Genomic DNA, 21,717 nt, shown 5'->3' with positions numbered 1-21,717 from the left:
ATGAACTACCTCGGTTAGCTGGGTGATAGTGGACAAACCGCTACGAAATCCGTGCTGATTAGGGGACAAGAAGTTTAGTTTCTCAAGAAAAACGGTTATGTGTTTTAGGATAATGTGTTCGAACAACTTACACGAAGTGCTAGTAAGAGATATCGGACGGTAATTAGCTACTGAAGACTTGTCTCCTGATTTGTGAATGGGTATTATTTTGGCAATTTTCCAGTCGTCTGGTAGCTGAGACAACGTAAGTAATTTACGGAAAATTAGCCCAACATACTTGCTGCACCATTCCACATATTTTCTAAGGAACTCGTTTGGAATATCGTCTGGGCCACTGGATTTTTTAGGATCGATGTTTAGCAGTAGGTTGAGTATTCCTGCATCTGTGACTTCAAGACAATCAATGCTTGATGGACCAAGGGATGAAATGGGAGGAATGATACCGTTATCTGTGGTGAATACTGAGCGAAAGAAATTGTTGTATGCATTAGCTTTTTCCTCTCTTTCCTCGGGACCCGTGTGTGACGCCGTGGAATTATTAGTGCGAAGGTGTCTCCAAAACCTGTTAGGATTGCTTTTAATAAAACTAGGAAGGGTGACGCTGAAGTAGTATTGTTTGGCATTTTTTGCTTTCTATCTGAACTCTGCTTTCGCGCAGTGTAGTTTGTGCCGAATGGACGGCTCGCAGTTTGTGTTTTTCACCACCCTGCGCAGTCTTTTTATTCTTCGCTTTGCCTGAATTACTTCACGTGTTATCCAAGGATTGTTCACTGTTGGTTTCCTTAGTTTCGTTGGTATGAAGTTAGTAATACAGTGGATAACAGTAGATTTGAACCTGAGCCAAAGTAGATTAGTATCAGTGGCTACATCGGAAGCTAGCTGTGAAAAAAATTCTAACTCATCTGCGAGATGGTTTAGCACACTGTTATCGTCTGCCCTTTTAAAATCGGTTACAGTTGATCTACGCTGTCGATCTGCAAAGCTAAAGCCGAGCGGCAGCAAGCAGATAGGTATGTTATGGTCAGATATGCCCTCTACTACATCAGTTTGAACCTGGTCTATTGGAAAGTGTTGGCTAATAAGTATCAAGTCAAGTATATTTTTAGTTGTGTTTTGTGTGCGCGTTGGAGATGATACGATTTGATGTAGGTTAAAGTTCAACATTAGGTCTATCAGTGCGTCCGCGGCAGCCGATGTGTGGTTAAGTGTAGTCCAGTCAATGTCCGGAATGTTAAAGTCTCCCATTAGCAGGACACGAGAGCTGCGTACGTGATGTTGCATGAAGTCTTGAATTGTGGTGATGCACTCGTAACCTGAAGATGGGCTTCGATAAATGCAACCAATAAATATGGGGGTGCCATCACAAAGAAGCCGGCAGAAAACGGCCTCGGCGTCTGTCACAACGGGAAGGCATACATATGAAAGGCATTTTTTGATGAGTAAAGCGACGCCACCACCACGGGAAGGTCGGTCTTTGCGAATAATGACATAATTGGGAGGAACAAGCTCATCATCAAATATTTCGGGAGAAAGCCATGTTTCCGTAACCCCTACTATATCAGGATCATGCTCCAGTAGAAGACTTAAGTGCAATTCCATTTCTTTGCAATTGCTTATTATAAGTGAAATTGCATTTCATTTCATACTTATCTAATTGCTTACACTTTCTGCTTAGGCAATTCGTTGACACTACCAGTGAAGTGTCCTTTTTATGTGTCCTTTTTCTATTGTAGATGTCCTATGTTCTTCGTGCCTTTGAGTTGCTGTTTTGCGCTTAGTTTTGCCAGTGCAAAAGTGACTGCGGCATCTCTCAGGGGTGCACGGCTGTGCTCCTCCTTTGGATCCACCAGTGACTCATATGCCTCACCTGAGTGAGTGTATTGCGATAGCGGGACAGGATTGCACTGCGTTAAAGATTGTTCGGCGCGCGTTGCAAATCGCAGATTTAAATCCTTGCGAGCACACGTATCAAGCACTGGCGTCGTGATCGGAGATAGTGCTAACTTCAGCTGCGCACTCGACCATCTCCCCCTCCATCTCCCCCCCCCCCCCGCACACACATTGATCATATAGAGAAAAAGAAAGAGTACTCTGGTCCTCTAGACGGGATCCCTGTGAGCAGTGAGCGTACTCTCTCGAATACTCCGTCATGTCTATCTAAGAAAAAAACCGATTTCTTTTCTTAACGCATTGAAGTGTGCCTTCAAATTCAAGCAAGGGCCCGCAAGCGTAAAGGAAGAAAGTATATCTGCGCTAGGGTACCACACATTTCGCATAATTTCTACTTTGTATATTTTCACGGGGATTTCGAGCAACATGCCGTGGACGTGTATCGCAGAGGAACGTTCTGGAAACAAGTCCATATTTCCTTTTCGCACGCGTGCAGTTTCGGGAATGGACTTCTCCGTATCCAGAAAATATAATGTTTTGATACGAGACTCCTCAGCGTGAATTTTGTGACTCAGCTCGAATATAGAAGGAACATCGCATATCTACAAAACTCGAAGAATTAGATTCTTTTCCAACTTTAATGCGCCCATAAACAACTCTGAACTCGAAGGGGAGCTAGCGGTTTATTTTTCGCCTTCGTTATCCTCAAAACAGACGCTCTCTCCGCCTTGCCAAGCACTTCCCTTAGGGACAGGTGGAGCCTCAGTAAACGTCACGTTGGCGCTCTTTTCTTGGTATAAAGCGCCTTAAGGCTCTGCGTTGTCGCCGTACGCTCAGGACAAAACACGCTACACAGGCCACTTGATATTTTTGAATTTCCAAGCGGTCGTTTCCTGAATACATCAACGAAGTTGGACCCTGCGCGCTTGGTGTGCGTATTTATTGCGAATAGTAGAATTAATAACGCGATATTCTGTTCAAACTTATAAATTTACAATCTCACAAAGCCATTTGATGCGGTAACTACAAAGTTTAGATCAATCTATGCATATTGCCGATCATTTCGATATTGGTTGAACCGCCATATATACTTCTATAGCTCCTGTAGACACGGCGCCAAAGTTCCCTCTAGTAAATTTCGCAGGAAACATCATTGGCTTGCGTTAGAGCGACTCTGACTTTGAAGAGTGGCGTAAAATGAAGCTGCCGACCTTCGCACTCTTGTTACCAGCTGATTCCAATTGGCGCTTTGTGGAGCCCTATATTGAATGGAGAAACAAGGGATAAAATATATTTCATACCATCTGCCGATTCCAGCATAGTACAGGATGTAGAAGTGTTAAGTAGAGTAAAGTGCAGTGACCATAGGTTAGTGAGGTCTAGGATTTCTTTCAACTTGAAGAGAGAAAGAGTAGAATTGGTCGGGAAGAAACAAGCCAACGTAAACGCAGTAAGGCTAAAAGCAGACCAATTCAGGCTGGTGCTCGCAAACAAATATGCAGCTTTAGAACAGGAAGATGAAGACAACATAAAGGTAATGAATGGAACCGTAACTAGGCTGATCTCGAAAGCAGCACCTGAGGTGGGAGATAATGCACCAAGGCAAACAATAGGTAAGCTCTCCCAAGTAACAAAGGACCTGATAAAGAAACGTCAAAACATGGAAGTGGCGAACTCGAGAGATAAGATAGAATTCGCTGAACTGACAAAACTGATCAACAAGAAGAAAGTAAGGAATATTCGCAATTATAACGTGGAAAAGATTGAGGAAGCAGTAAAATATGGACGAAGCATGGAATCAGTGGGTAGAAAACTTGGCATAGGACAAGGCAAAATGTATGCACTGAAAGAGAAGCAGGGTAATACCATCAGCATTCGATGACATAGTAAAAGCAGCGGAAGAATTTTATACAGACCTGTACAGACCCCAGAGCAGCCAAGCTACTTTTATTCGAAGTAGTGATGAACAGGATACAGAGGCTCCTTATATAACTAGCGATGAAGTTAGAAGGGCTTTGAAAGACATGACCAGGGGAAAAGCTGCCGGGGGAGATGCAATAACAGTCGATTTAATCAAAGATGGAGGATATATCATGCTTGAAAAGCTTGCGGCCCTTTATACGCAACGCCTCACGACTTCAAGTGTACCAGAAAGCTGGAAGAACGCCAACATTATACTAATCCATAAGAAGGCAGACGTTAAAGAATTGAAGAATTATAGACCCATTAGCTTGCTTTCAGTATTGTATAAAAGATTCACCAAGGTAATTTCAAGTACAATCAGGGCAACACTTGACTTCAGCCAACCAAGAGAATAGGCTGGCTTCAGAAAGTGATATTCTACGATGGATCATATCCATGTCATCAATCGGGTAATAGAGAAATCTGCGGAGTACAATCAACCTCTCTATATAGATTATGAAAAAGCATTTGATTCCGTAAAGATACCAGCAGTCATAGAGGAATTGCGTAATCAAGGAGTACAGGAGGCATACGTGAATATCTTGGCAAATACCTACAAGGATTGCACAGCAACCTGGGTTCTCCACAAGAAAAGTAGAAAGTTACCTATCAAGAAAGGGGTCAAACAAGGAGACACAATCTCTCCAATGCTATTTACTGCATGCCTAGAAGAAGTATTCAAGCTCTTAGACTGGGAAGGCTTAGGAGTGAGAATTAACGGCAAATATCTCATCAACCTTGGGTTTGCAGATGACATTGTCCTATTCAGCAACAATGGGGACGAATTACAGCAAATGATTTAGGACCTTAACCGAGAAAGTGTAAGAGTGGGGTTGAAGATTATTGTGCGGAAGACAAAGATAATGTTCAATAGCTTGGCAAGGGAACAAGAATTCAGGATCGCCAGTCAGCCTCTAGAGTCTGTAAAGGAGTACGTTTCTCTAAGTCAATTACTCACAGGGGACCCTGATCATGAGAAAGAAATTCACAGAAGAATAAAATTGGGTTGGAGTGCATATGGCAGGCATTGCCAAATCCTGACTGGGAGCTTACCACTGTCGTTGAAAAGAAGTGTACACTCATTGCATTCTACCGGTGCTAACATATGGGGCAGAAACTTGGAGGTTAACAAAGAAGCTCGAGAACACGTTAAGGACCACACAAAGAGCAATGGAACGAAAGATGCTAGGCCTAACGTTAAGAGACAGGAAGAGAGCGGTGTGGATCAGAGAGCAAACGGGGACAGCCGATATTCTTGTTGACATTAAGGGGAAAAATAGAGCTGGGCAGGCCATGTAATGCGTAGGATGCATAACCAGTGGAACATTAGAGTTACACAATGGGTACCAAGAGAAGGGAAGCGCAGTCGAGGACGGCGGAAAACTAGGTCGGGTGTTGAAGTTAGCAAATATGCAGGCGCAGGTTGGAATCGGCTGGGGCAAGACAGAGGTAATTGGAGATCGCCGGCAGAAGTCTTCGTCCTGCAGTGGACATAAATATAGGCTGATGATGATATTGAACCCATAGTCACTTCAGAAGCAATATGACTAAATGGGCCCCTTTATTGTGTGGTATGAGAAATTTGAACCGTGAAGATAAACGAGACAAACCTTACCAGTCCGACATGTGGGAGAAAATGAAGTTTCCGATCATGATGCCCGCCATGTAGAAGCTCTGCGACGCTGCTCTAAGCCACACGCGGTCGCACACCAGGTTGAACTGCGAGGGTAGAAGAGCAATAAAGTTGTGATGAATTAGGTAAAAAATAAAGGCGAAGTTAGTCGGTGCTTCGCGAAGCACCGATTACAATAGCAAATTAGTAGACAGCTATACAGAGTAAGGATATTAGTTTTATCGGCCGTATAAACTTGTAAACATTCGCTTACTAACTAAATTAAGAAGCATCGTGTCAGCTCGCACAGGCAAACATAGCAAACATGAACACATCACATACGATGACTGCGGAAAATTGCTGTCAGAACGCTGGCGTGAGAAAGCGCGACGGCGGCGCCGCCGCAGCAGCGAGCTAAGTGACCTTCGTGCTGTCTATCGCTTCAGCGCAAACTGAGTGACGAGAACACCGCATGCACAAAGATATGAGCCGCCTGCAGACCGCTTTCAAGAAAAGGCGCACGCAACCGCGCGCGGCCGCGCAAAGTACGTATACGCACTTGATGCTGCACTAGAATGCCGCCCCCCTCCCTTGTGGTACCTCGTGCCGGTGCGCGTGAGATTGAGACGCAATAGTCGGTTCTACATGCGCGCGGTCGCGAAATGCGCAGTTGCTGTCGTAGAACAACACCGCCTCCCCCAAACCCTGCCTCCGTCCCATAGGGAGCATACGGTGCGCGGCGACGGTGTTATCGCCCTTGGACCTTATACGGAACACTACGACGATGGCGACGGTGACGAGGACGACAGAAATGCGCTTGAAGTCTCCTTATAATCTCTATCGCAAAAAATGAAGTATGAGAGCATGATCAATCGAGGTTATCAAGCGAGCAGTGCAAGCTTCTGAGAGGCAGCATATTGTCTGATATCGGCATAACAAACTCACTCATGTGATTCACTTTCGCTTACCTACTGCGCATGTTTCATGCTGAAGTTGCCCTGAAAATTAAACTCTGGCGTGCCAAATCTATAATGTTATTATGAGGTACTTCGTATAGCGGGGATTAATTTTGAACACCCGGGGTTCTCTAGTGTGCGTCCAATGCACGGTACGTGTTTGTTCTTGCATTTCGCTTCACCGAAATTGAACCTGTGACCTCTAGCTCACCAGCACTGCGCCATATCAACTGAGGTACCACGGTGGGTGCTGAAGGTAAATGACAAGAGCCAATGTGCTGTAGATATTTCAAAAGATAAACCTGGAACCTTCTCGCTGTATACATTATGTGCCCATCCTCATTTTCTGGAGCATTTAGGCTTTGGAAGTCGTGCAATACGCGCCTTTTTTTTTCAGAACGTGCAAACATGCTGGGTGTTTTTCTTGTTTTATTTAGACTATACATATATTTTATAAACCTGCTGTGAGCGTAGGGAACGTAGCATGTTCTTGCGGAGAAGTTGTAAGGCGAAGTTGTGACCTGAGTACATAATCTATTTTAAATAACTGGCCCATTGGCCTTCTGCCTTCCCCTGCTATACATGCATGCCATACATACTGTCACGTCACCGTGCAATCTGGTGCAAAACGGTCACCGACAAAGAGCAAAACAATAGACACGTGATAATACATACATACATACGTACGTACATACATACATACATACATACATACATACATACGAAAATGACCCGCCTGTGGTTGCTCAGTGGCTATGGTGTTGGGCTGCTGAGCATGAGGTCGCGGGATCGAATCCCGGCCACGGCGGCCGCATTTCGATGGGGGCGAAATGCGAAAACACCCGTGTACTTAGATTTAGGTGCACGTTAAAGAACCCCAGATGGTCCAAATTTCCGGAGCCCCTCACTACGGCGTGCCTCATAATCAGAACTGGTTTTGGCACGTAAAACCCCATAATTTAATTTTTATACGAAAATGAGCCCCTTGTAAAGCATTTCTCCACTACACTAGCTCTCAGCATGGCCTCTGAGATCGGGCGCGCCGCCTAATTGGAATCGCTGCCAGTTCGTTAAGCGCAGTGGAGGGGGAGCTCTAAGTAGAGGCTCGTGGTCCTTTTTTTGTCTTCTTACTTCGTCCATAAGCCTGTGGACGTTCTCCAATTTTCTCTTAGGAATAAATTTGCCAGTAGTGGCGGAATTTCAACTACAATGACGAAACAAAACCTGCGAACTAATACTAATATTTAGAACGCACCAGAGAGCTGAACGACCTTTCAGAGTTCTCTTAAGTAGTGTTTGGGTGGCTTGATGGCTATTCCAGCAAACGCTGCGAGATGTCGTGAAAGTGAGCATATTCACTCTCGAGTGCATACTGCACTGCCTAACGTGGCAAGACACGAATACTTAATAGCGCGAATGTGGAATACGGCACATTTTGCTCTCAGAATCAACTGACATTTTGACGTCATTGCATCAGTGCGAAAATACTATTGCCACGACACGAAGGGCGCGCGCGTGCGATTACGCTGGAGGTGGACGGACGGACGGAGGGATACGCGAGTGCACTAAATTTGCTCGAGCTCACTGCCTGGCAGGGATGCGTAAGCAGCAGCTGAACGCGCGTGCCACATCGGTGTTCATGTCGTATATACACGAGTTGCGCCAAAGGTGAACGCAGACACTCTACAGAGAATGTATTTTGGCGTCATATAATTATTTCGTATTTCATTCTGGTCCCGGGAGCCGATGCAGTGGCTCAGTGGCTAGGAAATGAAGATCTAACCCTCTGTATAGAACTCAGGTAGGCTCAACGCTTAGGTGTATGAACAATTTGCGCCTTTCTGGTATTTCGTATTTATTTATTTCTCACTGATATGTACCGATAATGTACAAACAGTGACGAAGAAGGCGGGGAAAAAGTTGCATGCACAGCAGCTTGACTCTCCCCACGTCCCCGTTCACCTAGCAATAGACAAACTATGCTGTCTATTAGACAGCATAGTTTGGCACATAATTGTCATGAAACAAGAACCAGGTGATTAGAAATCAGAAACTTGATACAACACAGTAAGTCACGATCGCTATACCAGCAAGAGAGAGACAGCGAGAGAGAAAAGTTTAGTAGATATGAAAGGCGGAGAGGTCGGCCTGAGAAGCTTTTATCTGGCCTGCCACTCCCCAACTGGGATAAAGGGTTAGAGAAGAGAAGGAGGAAGGAAGAGAGAGAAATGAGGTGACGATGCAAAACTATAGTGAATGTTAGTGATCAGTCCAACGTGCGGTATATACAGATCGTGTACAGTTCCTAAAGATGCACGACATGTGCTGTGTTCAGCCTATTTCAAACTTATAGAAGATATACGGCGTCCGTCTGTCCATACGCGAACATGTTCTACATACAAGGTACGCTGATCAGGCATAAGGACAGAATATACATATACTCGTTACCGGGATGACGTGCACGAGCACTTTACCTATAGGCATGCATCGCACTGGCTATAAAAAATCACTTTTTCGCATTTTTATATGACACCACGCACCGGTTTGCGAACTTGAACTATTTGAACCGCTGTCCTAACGAACAATAATCAAATCGCATAGCAACAAGAATCTTGCTGTCTATGCTTTTTTTTGCCTGTTGCAGCAGCGAGAAATTGGGCTGAAAAACTGTTGTCCTGGGGTTCCTCCTACGACAAAGTGAAGACATATACCGCAGAAAAGGTTATGCTCGTTGAACGTTGGTCCTACCATTAGCAAACGTGCACCTGCATTCATCCGTTTGTTTCCCACGCTATATGGAATGTCCCCAATCAAAGTATCTCGTGAATAAATAAATAAATAAATAAATAAATAAATAAATAAATAAATAAATAAATAAATAAATAAATAAATAAATAAATAAATAAGCTAATCATATGCGCTGGCATGAAAGCCACTACTACAATTTCTACACGAGGAAGACCTCCACACTCTTACTGAACTACTCATATGCGCCGCTGAGCAAGCTGTCCGAAAAAAGAAATAAAATAAAATGAATATAAAAGACCGCTATAGACACGGCCAGGTTCCTCCGTGCCCAATGTGGTGCCCTCTGCTGGAAAGCAAATCTGCATGTTATGCGATCGCCTTTCCTACGGTGCAGTGCGGAATGATAACAGCGGAATGCACACGCGAATCGACGTTGTTGAAAAAAGAGTCTTATTGCCTGTGAGCGCGAGATAAGCACGGCGAGTAAACCTTCGTATTTTGTTGTTGGCCCCGCAACACAGGCTTCTCTATTCTCGTCGCCGCCGCCACTAAAGGGCTCAACAGCTTCCGCTAACAGGGGCACCAACCCAAAGGATATAAGCGCGCGCTCTGGGTGAGCGAGGAACCCTTATTCGGGAGGAAGGCCATTGCTCCGCGTCAAGAATTACCATGTGGCCCCCAGTAAAGGACGAACGCGCAAAGAGAGTGCGTTATCTCGCAGGTCGCGGGAGATAAGCGTGCACCAGCATGTTTTTTTTTTATGTACACGTATATGCGACACCGGCGCAAGGGCAGGTGAGATAGCCTCATGTTAGTCGAGTAAAATGAGATTTGAGCATCTTTTAGTACATTTCCGGTGTTCCCATGCATATTAGACTGGGCGTTTGGCCATAAGTAAGAATGGTTGGTTCTGTATTTTTAGATTTCTCCAAAGCGATTGACATAGTGAATCACGATATCTTACAAAAAAAAAAGAGAAGCCTATGGAATAACAGGTCCAGCGCTAGTCCTTTCAAGAAACTACTTGTACAACAGAAGACTAACAGTTTATTTATCAGTTTGTTTTAATAGTTTATTTATTAAGTTTTCAGTCACCGCAACAATTAATCCGGGGGGGCAGCAAAAATTAAAATTAAAAATTAAATTATGGGCTTTTACGTGCCAAAACCACCTTCTAATTATGAGGCACGCCATAGTGGGGGACTCCGGAATAATTTAGACCACCTGGGGTTCTTTAACGTGCACGTAAATCTAAGTACACGGGTGTTTTCCGCATTTCGCCCCCACCGAAATAAGGTGTCGCAGGGCTCCATCTTTTGACCATTGCTATTCATTCTCTACACAAATGACTTTCCGCAACACGCTTCACCCTCACAATGCATGTTATATGCTGATGACATAGCTATCTCAGACTCAGATGAATCTTAAGCATCGTTAACTTATAAATTAAACAGTGCATTAGCTAACATTGCTACTTGGTGTCGCAGTAATCACTTGATCTTAAATCCAAACAAAACTAAATTCATGGTTTTTCGCTCCCCTCAAAAAAGACTACCATTTTCACCTAAGGTTTCCTTTGACTTGCGCTTTATTTCGACTAGTGAGTGTGTTTCATTTCTTGGTGTCTACCTGGATCAACATCAAAAATTTCACAAACTTATTTCACAAGTTAAGAAAAGAACTTCTTTTGGTATAAAAGCACTCATAAAAGCTAGATTTTGTCTACTCCTACTCTTCGTTCACTTCATTACGCATTTGTTCACAGTCATATTAATTACGGTATTGCTGTTTATGACAACCCGTATCAGTATCACTTATCTTTTCAGCACATACGAAACCCAGCTCTGCGCATTATTTGTAACTTTAATCAAGATAATATTAACATCATACGCATGGAGATAAATTGCTGACAACTACTGATTTATTCACACTCAACTTAATTACTATGCTTTTCAGGTTGAATAATAAAGATCTCACACACAATTTTATTTCCTTGGATTCCTTGAAGAATATTAACCCTACTCGTTCTGCTCAGAAAAATAATTTCTTGCTGCCTAAAGCTCTTACTAATTACGTGAAATGACAGCATCATTCTACGCTCTTAAAGTGTGGAATTTTCTTCCCTACCCCATTAAAACATAGTGATTTCTTGCGCCATTAAAAGAACACTCTGATCTTTGAAATAAATAATTATCTTATCTATTCTTTATTCTATGAACTCTGGTCTTTTGTTTTTTCTTTCTTTTTTTCTTTGTAATTCAGCTTTGTAATTATTTTACATGATAACGATGCACTGTTACTCTTTATTTTAACTTTCCCTGCATATTTTCAGTGTTAGTAAATATATTGTATTTGTATTTCTATATCAAATATTTATGCCATCACAAAACAGATTTGTGTGTATTATAAACTTTGGTTATTAATGTCTTTTAAAAATGTGGTATTTTTGTAACTTATGTACACGCTTCTTCTTTTGGTTTGGTTAATTCTATCTATACTTCTTTGCTAATTTCGTAATTTGTATCCAATAATCATGTACAGAGGGTCCCGGTATGGTCTTGTGACCTTGGGAGCCTCTTCTGCCTATCTTTCTTGTTGTAATCGTACTTTGAAAAAAATCAATAAATATTTGATTTGATTTGATTTGAAGTAGTGGACATCTTGTGTCACATGGGAATACTGGTCGTGAAGAAATGTGCAAACAGGGGTAGTGAAGTCCTTCAGTTCAATTATTGTTAGCCGAGTTTAGGAGGTTTTGGTGCCCGTAGGTGGCGCCGCCTACCACTCTGAAATAGAGGCGAGCGAGCGTGTCGAGGCACCCTACTCTGAAATAACTCAGCTGCAATGTGATGAAAATATTTAAAGCAAAGGCTTGAAAAAAAAAGAAAATGGGCGCGTGTTTGGCAGACTTCGCTGCATATGACGTGTCAGCGTGTATGTGTGGCAGTGCTACGTCAGTACACGGCATATACGTCGGTGCCGGCTTCATAGCAATCCTAATGCAGTGTAGCTTTGATTGTGTACATGGCTACTGTAATCGCGGCCACGTTCGCAGACACATCATGGCGAGCTCGTGTTGGTGAAGCCAGGATTAAAATTTTAACACAGGATAAACTTATTGCACGTGATTTACATAGGGGATTTTATGTTAAGTTGGAGACTCTCTGCGCATGATTTCGTTCTAAAAACATGTCGACTAAAATACAACATTCTCTACTGGGCGTGGACATGGCGTCGAACGTATAGCTAACGTGCATATTGTCTTTCTCCTTCAGGAGAACTCAAACGTCGCACAGTACCTGCTTCGCTATACAGTTTCCGCAAGCGTCTTCTCCTGGTCGGCAATACGCCCGGAATTCAACCAAAGAAGCGCTTACAAAATTAAGTTTCTTGGAATTAATGCCCGTCGGGGTTGCTTAGTGGTTATGTTGTTGGGCTGCTAAGCAAAAGGTCGTGTGATCGAATCACGGCTACGGCAGCCACATTTTGATGGGCGAAATGAAGAAAACACCCGTTTGCTTAGATTAAAGTGCAAGTTGAAAAAACCCTTGTGGTCAAAATTAATCCGGGCTATCGTGTGGCTCATAATCAGATTGTGGTTTTGGCGCATGAAAACCCCATATTTTAATTAATTTAATTATTTATTAGGCAGTTTGTCTGAGCATCAACCTTATGGACACGAGCCTTATGTCCAACACGAGTCATTTCTAAGCGAGCACGAAAGAAACAACGAGAACGCCTCAACAAAGCGCCAGTTTTTTCAAGGCAAAACCTTCCCAGCGATGCGCATTAACTTGTACTCCCATTTCCATTCAGCTTGAGCGTGCCGTCGGCAAAAGTTTTCGTTTTGTTTTAGAGGCAGGTTCTTTAATTATTTATTTGAATCGCTAATTCATTGCCTCGTTACATCATTCTTGACATCTTAATTTATTACATTGTGTTAGTAGATCACTCCTTTAATTATTGGTTGATAGTATATTGCTAAAATAATACTTGTCAAATCGTGAAGGTGACGAAGAGCCTAGTTATAGGTAGCACCACGTAGTCCCTGAATTCGCACACCCTCCGCTATAGCGGAGGGTATCCGTGAGAGCTGTCACAAGACACTCACACGAGCGCCCTTCGCCCTCCGTTAGCTTCGCTTGTTGCAAATTAACCGAGAAAAGCAAAATGTGTGACTTACGTCATTGGTCATCGTATTGATATTGCCCCCTAAATCGTACTCCCAGCTGGAGCAGCGCACTGTTGAGTCGTTGAGAATCGAGACTGTGCCGTTGACCAGGACTTCGACCGAGTACATGTCGCAGCGACTGGGCATCGTCTTTCCATTCACTGTCATTGGAAAACAGGAAAACAGAGACGCTAAAGACATCGAACGCTGAGGGCTATATTCAAGATGCGCGCTCAGAACTGCATATTTGAAATGGGCTTGATATGGAGAGCATGTGTGCAAGAATCGGAACTGCTAACAATAACGCGCGAGCATTCTTTATTTAGAAATTGTCTGCATTCCGTAAGATGCTTTCTTTCATTAAAACGCACTGATTGGGATTCGAGACGGAAATATTTAATGGCTTAACTAAGCCATGCACACTTAAGAGCGTGGCGCAGCAAGGTTAAATAAAGAGCCGCAAACAACAATGTGCCATGCTCGTTGCTCTTAAATTGCACACGCTCATTCGTGTTAACTTGCTTCTCATGCTGTATAGTACAACAGCATAGCTTAATAAAGATATAGAGAGAATCCGTGTGAATGTCTATCCGTTGCTTTCCCGGATAAACATCATCGAATTGGTAGGCATTGTTGCACTATAAGCTGTTATAGTTGTGCTCACTAAGAAGCTGACTCTCACGAGGCTTCAGATGACTGGAAGGGCAGCGTGGAGAGAACCATACCATATTCGACCGTACTTCATAACCTGCACTCCGCTTTTTAAGTGCATCGACAGGAAATTGAATGGGTGTTGACGGCAGTACCCGCATTTATCTGAGCCCCGCATTTCTCACATCATGCCGGTCGCTTAAGGATGAACTTCCACATCGTGTAGAGGTTGAAACAACTTTCAAAACAGGCGTCCGCACGCAGCAATTCATCGGGACTCTGTGCGTGGCAGGGGAGGGGGTAAATAAAGTGCAGCAAAAGTTCACATATTGAGTAGTAGAGCAGCGCCAAGAGAAGGCGAACCCCTCCTGTGTTCCCTATGCAATTGAAGGTTTCTTGCCACTTTTCCAATGCGGACGTTAAGATTTCACTTTACAATATTCACTGGTACCAACAATGTATACGATGGGTCTACACACTGCTTGCACAGTTTAACTTCAAAATCTTAACGCTTTTGTGCCTGCGAGAGTTTATCTGACGTTTCTTTGTAACTATGTTTTCGCATGCATCCTTCGATTACTCCCACAGTGGTACGTCACCAAACGTTGTGTTCACCACGCCAGCGCTTCCGAGGTTCCTCGTAACTCACGAACTCACGAACTCTATAACTGTACCAGAAGAACTCGCCACTATCGGAACATGCTATACGCACTATCTAGAACGCTTCCACCCACTACGCCCGTCGTTCGTCTGCGGTAGCTTTATCATATAAAATTGCCCCCTCACAAACACCGAAAGCCGGACGCGAACGAAGGACAGACGCGGCAAAAGCACAGTAGCCTGAGGACCACATTGTCAACTGAGACAGCGGGCAACGCCACCAGCGCCTCCCACGGCAGAAGCAGCGAGAGGGCAAGCCGAGCACCGCGGTCGTCGCCGTACCTTCAGTGGGGGGTACGGCCTCCATGAGCCACCGTTCCGTGGACCAGTTCGCCAGCTGCGGTGGTCTGGCGCACCAGTGCGGTAGCGACGGAGCCGTGAAAGTGAGCGACATGGCGTAATAGGCTGCCGGGAAACCCCGGAAGAAGCAGAACACCAGCACCGGATAGTGCCAGGGCCCCAGGCGCATCAGGATGTCGTCGATTGTGCTCATGGCTATAGCGGTGATGGGCTATAAGTGGAAGATATAGTGGAATTTAACAGCAATAAATTTTTTTACTGAAGCGAATCTGTTTATTCACTCCTGAAATGACAGCCTTTGCGGACCAAGTGTGACGGCTGTTGAAGAGTGTCATGTCGAAGCCACGAACGGCGTCGACTGTTCAGCGCGACCACCGAGCGAAAGTTGGGGGTTCAGTGTCAGTTTTGTGGGACCCTGTGTGCTCGTGCTCTAGTTTGCCTTATATTAAATAATGACTTTAGCACTTTTGAAGACTACTTTTAGGCTCTTTAAAACCTCAACGTGTGTTTGTTAGCATGCGCGCGCCGACGTGATCACGCTATACGTCTGTGTGTGCGTGTATGCATAGGTGGATGTTCGTGCGTGCTTCTGTGCGTGTGTTCACGTGCGTGCATGTTTTTAGTTGTAGGGCGCCGTAAAAGAAATTGTGCTCGCTAATGTTACACCTTTGAGGAAGTTCTCGACATTTGTTAGGCATAAAAACACTGTTTTTAGGCTGAAAAGTGGCCTGCAATCTTCGGTCAGGACAGAGTTCCTGCGAAAGTAGCGAAATGTATGAAGTATGTATGAAGCATGCACCAACTTGCCCAACAACAAGTTTTATTAGCGAAATGCGATTGGAGCCATATAAAGTTTAAGCTTTATTTCAACACCTGAATGTAAAGGGAATATAATTTTAAGCTAATGAATTGCTCTCCAAACGTACAAGTACAACAATTTAACTACATTACCTGTAGGCTTAGCTAATTGCATATGAAATTACATTGTTCAAGATTGACAAGGAAGAAAAACGACGTACTTTACTTTCTGCAAAATAGAAGGAAGACAGGGGCTTGGGTTTAGCTGAATTATTTCTAATGTCTCTAATGTTTCTCTGAGGAGGCTCACAAGATTCTCAAGAACAAGATCATCTCTACGCACACAATCACGTAGTTTCCGGCTCACCTCGGCCCCCAACTTGACTCCTTGCCCAATCTCAATGACATCGCCCACTCCCAAGCGCGCGCACAAACCCACCGCGTGGGAGGAAGGGCGAGCTCAGAGGCCGGGGTTCTCGAGTTTCGGGACACTCTCGCTACTTTCAACGAAATCACTAAGCACTATCACCTGGGTAGGAGGATTTATCCTCCCCCTCATAGCAAACTGGCTAGACCTCTGTCGTCCACTTCATGCATGCTTCAGACTAAGTCCTATCCCAACCTGGCCCTTTGTCATTCGATCACTCCAGAGGCTTTTAGCTCTACTTGCCCCGACTGTGCGGCTGTTAGCAATTTAGAACACATGCTCGGGCGATGCCCCTCGTTACAGGGACCCAATCGCATCACGGAAGAAGAATGGAGCTCTGTCATCCAGAGCTCAGAACTTTCACGACAAACTTGGGCTGTCCAGAGAGCCCACGATGCGGCGGTTAGGCTCGGCTTACCCGTCCCCAAGTGAAAGCGGCCCGCAGCTCTGCCCAAGCGCAGGGCTTCTCAGGACCTAGTGAATAAAGTTCTTTGTCTGTCTGTCTGTCTCTACAAGGTACAACTTTAGCCAAGCTTTCAAAATATGCAGGTGCACCTTTCAGGAGAGAAATATAAGCTTGTAGATTGTGGTACTCTTAGCAAAGGTTCGCTTTTGACTTCCTATATAGTATAGTATTAAATATAAGTTTTCACCACGTATGAAAGAAAGCCTCATCATACGCACCACGGTAGATAAGTATGGCTATTATGTTTTGGTGCTGAGCACGAGGTGGCGGATTTGATTCCCTGCCGCGTTGCTACTGCATGGGCAGGATTGCTAAGGTTCGTGTGCCGTGTATGGGTGCACGTTAAGGAAGCCCAGTGGTCAAAAATATTCCGCATACTTCCACTACCGCATCTCTCATAGCCCCAGTGTGAGTTTGGCATGTTAGACCACGCAATTTAAATTTCAACATGTCCGATAACTAACTAACAGAATCATTCAATAAATATGTTGTAGTGACAAAGACGGGTGCCAGTGAAACATGATGAACATGGTTTTGCTTTTACGGGGCTTGTACTCATGCCGTTTAACCGTTAGGAGAAACGCTGTCGGGACATCTGTAATTCGCGGCACATCTAGAGGCGAACATGTTATAATAAATAAATAAATAAATAAATAAATAAATAAATAAATAAATAAATAAATAAATAAATAAATAATAAATAAATAAATAATAAATAAATAAATAAATAAATAAATAAATAAATAAATAAAGACTTGACCATGGCAGTGACATCGGTACACGAAACTTGGCTCACCTACCGGTTTCCGTCGTTACACATAGAGCAACGTTTGGCCCTATTCGTGATTGCGGAATCGTATAATAAGAAAGCTTAAAAAAGAAAGCCAGACAAACAAAAATACTACTAACGCTGCTGTGAATTTACGGGCTTGCGGTGTGAAAAGTGTGCGGGCTCCATGTAGACAAATATTTTGATATTTGTGCATTGAAGTTTGCCCACCATTTTTGAGGCAAACTAGTAAGAATCGTTGTCTGGGAATTGCAACGATGATGACCTGTCCCATATTGTTGTCACTTCATCTTTGCTTGTGTTTCTATGCTATATGCAATGTTACCTACCCTTCGGGCTTCTGGTAAAGAAGATTTCAGCTGCACTGCTTTCTGAAACACCTTCGTGCGCTCCATTGCGCTACGTGATTTTCGCCGTATCAAGTCTCAATTAGTCGTGATGAGTAAATTTGAATCGGCTTCATAAAGGAAGCACAGCGCCTTAGTGGAACGCTGTAGAATATACTTCGGTATTTCAACCGAAAATTTTCGAAGTTGAGTGAAATGCAGATTGAATGGTCATCGCATCGAATTGAGCACGCATAAAGAATCATTATACAGTGAGTTTTCCTGTAACAATGGTTTTCCATAAGTGCGAGCTACACTACAAACGCGAGACACTGACATCAAATATCATTCATACCGACTTTCCTTATTTTCCCCCTTGTCCTTTCGTCATACGCGCAGCATCATCATAATATCTGAATTAACTTTTATTTATTTTTTTGCCATATTGCTTGTCCTTTACTCTTCACAAAGCACTACGTAGGAATAAGTGCAAAGAACAGGGCCGGCCTTTACGTACAAATAAATATGGAAATTGAAAGCATCAAAATGCTAGCCAGAGTTGCCTAAATTTATTATTGTGTGAGCATCCGTCGCATCTACTACACAAGCGTGCTTCCTGCAAGAAGAAGGTAGAACCCTCATACTAGCGGCATAAAGATTTTACCTTCTCTCAAATGGTGAGCGCTGCATTCTCTTTGGCGTATTATCACAACAAACAACTGTATAATAAATAAATAGCTGTTAATACATATTCAGCAAGCTGCATGGTCAATTCTCCCGTCTGAACTCTTCCTACACCCCTTTGGCGAGCACGAAGCTTACGTGGCCCTTCATTGTGCCTCGAGATAGCCGGTCGTAGTTGCCTCTATATGGTACCCTTACCGACGTAGTGCGTCTGGGTAACGCGAGAAGCTGTCAGGGCAAGAGAGTTTAGATGGTCGTGATCCTTGGGAAGGTTATACGAGCGAATGTTGGGCAAACCTGTTTGGAGTGCAAGATCACAGCAACGTGGCAATGCGCAGAAACTATCATCCGAAAATGTTGCTTTCATTAGCCTGCGCAGTCATTTTTTTAAACAAAATGGAGCGCTTGACATGATACAGTGATAACGGCCATTTCACGGGAGCGTTGACGGCACCGCTAAGAACGTGGCCACCATGGCGAGAGCTTCTTTCGAGCGTTTTCCCTACCCAAAAACTTCCCAGAGTGAACTCTGGGAGTTTTTCGCTGGAGAATTTTGCTTGCAAATGCGCCTTTGTCTTGGTACTATAGCGGGCGAAACACTTTGCACCCCGTTGCAGAACCTCAGGGGGTAAAAATTAATCCGGAGTCCCCTTCTACGGTGTGAGTGAGTGAGTGAAATAACTTTACTGAGGTCCAGAGAAGCCTTCTACGGTGTGCCCCATAATCATATCGTGGTTTGGGCACGTAAATCCCCAGAATAATTTTTAAAGATTGTCTAATCAAATGTCAGTGTATTTGAATGCTACACAGGTTTGACGGACCTCAGCAATGATCGAAGGCCATTTTGGGTAATTACGCGCTCGTTAGTCGTTTTTTGGTGCAAGCATGGTAGGGTTCCCTACCATGTGTAGTTGAACAAACGCATATGCCCACGAATAAACCTATAAATGGTCTTGTTGTGCAGTCATTGATCTAAATTATCTGTTAAGAACGGTGTCACAATGTGGGTGAAGGGAACTTGATGGTGCAGCAGCACAATAAATATTCAGCAAGTCGCACTGAGTGGCTGAGCCAGCCGATGATAGGCTGCATTGCATGTACACATTAAAAAAAAAACACACAGGGGCCATCGCTGCTGGGGACAAGCGTCTACCGTGCGTTTTTCTCCTGCTGCCACAGTGATCCCTGCTCAATTTATTCCGCCCCTTCTATTATATATGCGCATTATTTTCTATCCTGGTCTGAGTAAACAATAATGAAATTGGCAACGTCTCACCTACAGTCGCAACCACGTAAGAAGCCGAAAGACATATAAAACCAAGGAAAGCATAGGGGCAATTTGCTATCTCGTTTATTTAAATGTAGCTATGGATGAGGGCCAAATGGTGCTACCAACTTCACCGTTTTAATTAAGTAAAAGGCAAAACGCTTTTATTTTTGTTACGAATATTGTGGCAAAGTCGCAAATTAAAAAAAAAATGTCTTGAAGGTTATTTAACGGTATATTTAAAAGTTCACCACCAAACTTGATGGTGGACAGCTCGCGCTGACAAGACGTCATCCTCTACCTCCCGAGAACCCTTGCTTCGTCCGGTCGCTCCCTAACAATATGAAGTTTGACGCAAAACAATAACCCTGAAACTCCATAGTTGAACAACGATTTAATTTCCCATGCGCTTTCTTCAGCTTCATGTATGTAGTATTCCTACGATTGCTACTAAATATTCAGTCTTTAGGTTCTCCTTATCCTTCAAGCTCAGTTACAGTTAGTCACTGCATTCGGCGACTGCATCATACAAAGTTTTTTTTTATTGTTGCGTGTTTGATTTCACTAATGATGTGTTTTTTTTTGTAGGCTGCTTCTTCGGTGTCACACACCCTGTCATTTCTCCTTCATTCGTTAGAACTGGGTTGAGGTGGTCGGTCATCTCCTCCGATAAAAATACATCACAGCCTTTATCTACTACGATGTTTTCGACGTCAGAGGTTCATCTACACTCCAAGAACAATTTCTTTTCTCATCCTTGCCGTATCCAACTCTACTTTAACCATATACACGTGGGGACAACATTTAAAACAACAACGAAAAACGAACGGTAATGTTGAAGATGGGGCTCCTATGCTACTTTCCTTATATGCGGCCCAGAACTTTTGTATTAAGCGATCGAGCATTCTGAATGCCAGTACCATTCCAGTCACGGTGGTGGTTACTAAAGTAAACAAAACAATTTTATTTTGGTAATTCGTGACATTTGTTCGTTCAATCATTGGTGGAATGTGCATGTGAAGTGGTTATGCAAAAACTGTTAAGGCCGAAATAGCGCTAAAAGGACGCACACATAGAAAACGGGACGAACACAAGCGCTATTGTTCGTCCCCCTTTCTATGCCTTAGACGCCTTAGTGAGCTCCGAATTATTTAATTTTGCAACCTGACAGTTTTCAAGGTGCACCCGTAGCTTGGTAGAGGAGCGTCTTTCAACTCTAAACGCAATGCAGCCACCGAGACCGGGGCCTGAACCCGTGGTATCGTGCTCAGCAACAGATCTCGAAAGCCAGTGTGCCAGCGGTGTGCGTGGGTCATGTGAGAGCTTTAGAAGGTTCGCGGTATTACCGCATGGAACTGGCCGCTCGGTAGATTACGTCCGGCAGAACGGATGCTTGGAGCAAAGGTACGGATTTGCGTATCATCAGTACAGCACAACGGCTGGGCTAAACTCTCTAGTACCGAAAACCTCACAAGCAGCGGCTCATCGCTGGTTTGTCTTCGGAGCCTACGAACTCTTTCCGAAGCGATTCTATGCGTTCTGCAAGAATGCTTACACTGTCTCTCTTGCACGCACTGTGGCTGCGACTGAGTTCAATTCCTTAGAAGTGCGTCCCTTCTGCATTCCCCTCGTAAACGGGCAGAGGACCAGCAAAAAAGAGGCCTACTCACGGTCTTAGGCTCCCGCTTCTTCTGCGCCGATGATGAAGCTTCCTGGACGGCTCAAGCAGTGACCTCGCTGGATAGACCTTTCTAGAGATAAAGAGCGTGCCTGCCCCGGCACTATGTAATTGCTGAGCGGAGTCATAAAGCCCAAAGAGAAAAGAAATAGCTTTAACCTTAATCTTATCGCCAAGGCGAACGTTTTCTCATCACCGTCGTGGTCCATGGGGTCCAGTTTGCTGCGCCGTATCGCTAGTAGTCTTGCCGAGACCCGTTACTACCACCACCAAGAGACTCGGACAGAAAAGCTAGCGTGTCAAGGCGCCAGTTTTGCCGGTGCTCTGCACT

The 21,717-nt window shown here is 44.1% G+C and overlaps 1 protein-coding gene across 1 annotated transcript in view; it reads right to left on the bottom strand.

Annotated features, from left to right (window-relative positions):
• Positions 1–21,491, bottom strand: part of LOC119437749 (organic cation transporter protein) — a 119,622-nt gene extending 98,131 nt beyond the window's left edge. Inside the window, exons 1-4 of the mRNA XM_037704727.2 lie at positions 21,379–21,491; positions 14,933–15,161; positions 13,352–13,500; positions 5,468–5,571 (exon numbers count right to left, since the gene is read on the bottom strand). Of these exons, the coding sequence (XP_037560655.1) occupies positions 5,468–5,571; positions 13,352–13,500; positions 14,933–15,143 (464 nt within the window). The 5' untranslated portion in view covers positions 15,144–15,161; positions 21,379–21,491. The remainder of the gene's footprint in view (positions 1–5,467; positions 5,572–13,351; positions 13,501–14,932; positions 15,162–21,378) is intronic.
• Between the last annotated feature and the right edge of the window lie 226 nt (positions 21,492–21,717).

Source organism: Dermacentor silvarum, chromosome 1 (assembly GCF_013339745.2).
Source record: "Dermacentor silvarum isolate Dsil-2018 chromosome 1, BIME_Dsil_1.4, whole genome shotgun sequence".
NCBI classification, from domain to species: domain Eukaryota; kingdom Metazoa; phylum Arthropoda; class Arachnida; order Ixodida; family Ixodidae; genus Dermacentor; species Dermacentor silvarum.
Note: the sequence above shows the minus strand (reverse complement) of the source record. Positions and strands in the feature narration are given on the sequence as shown.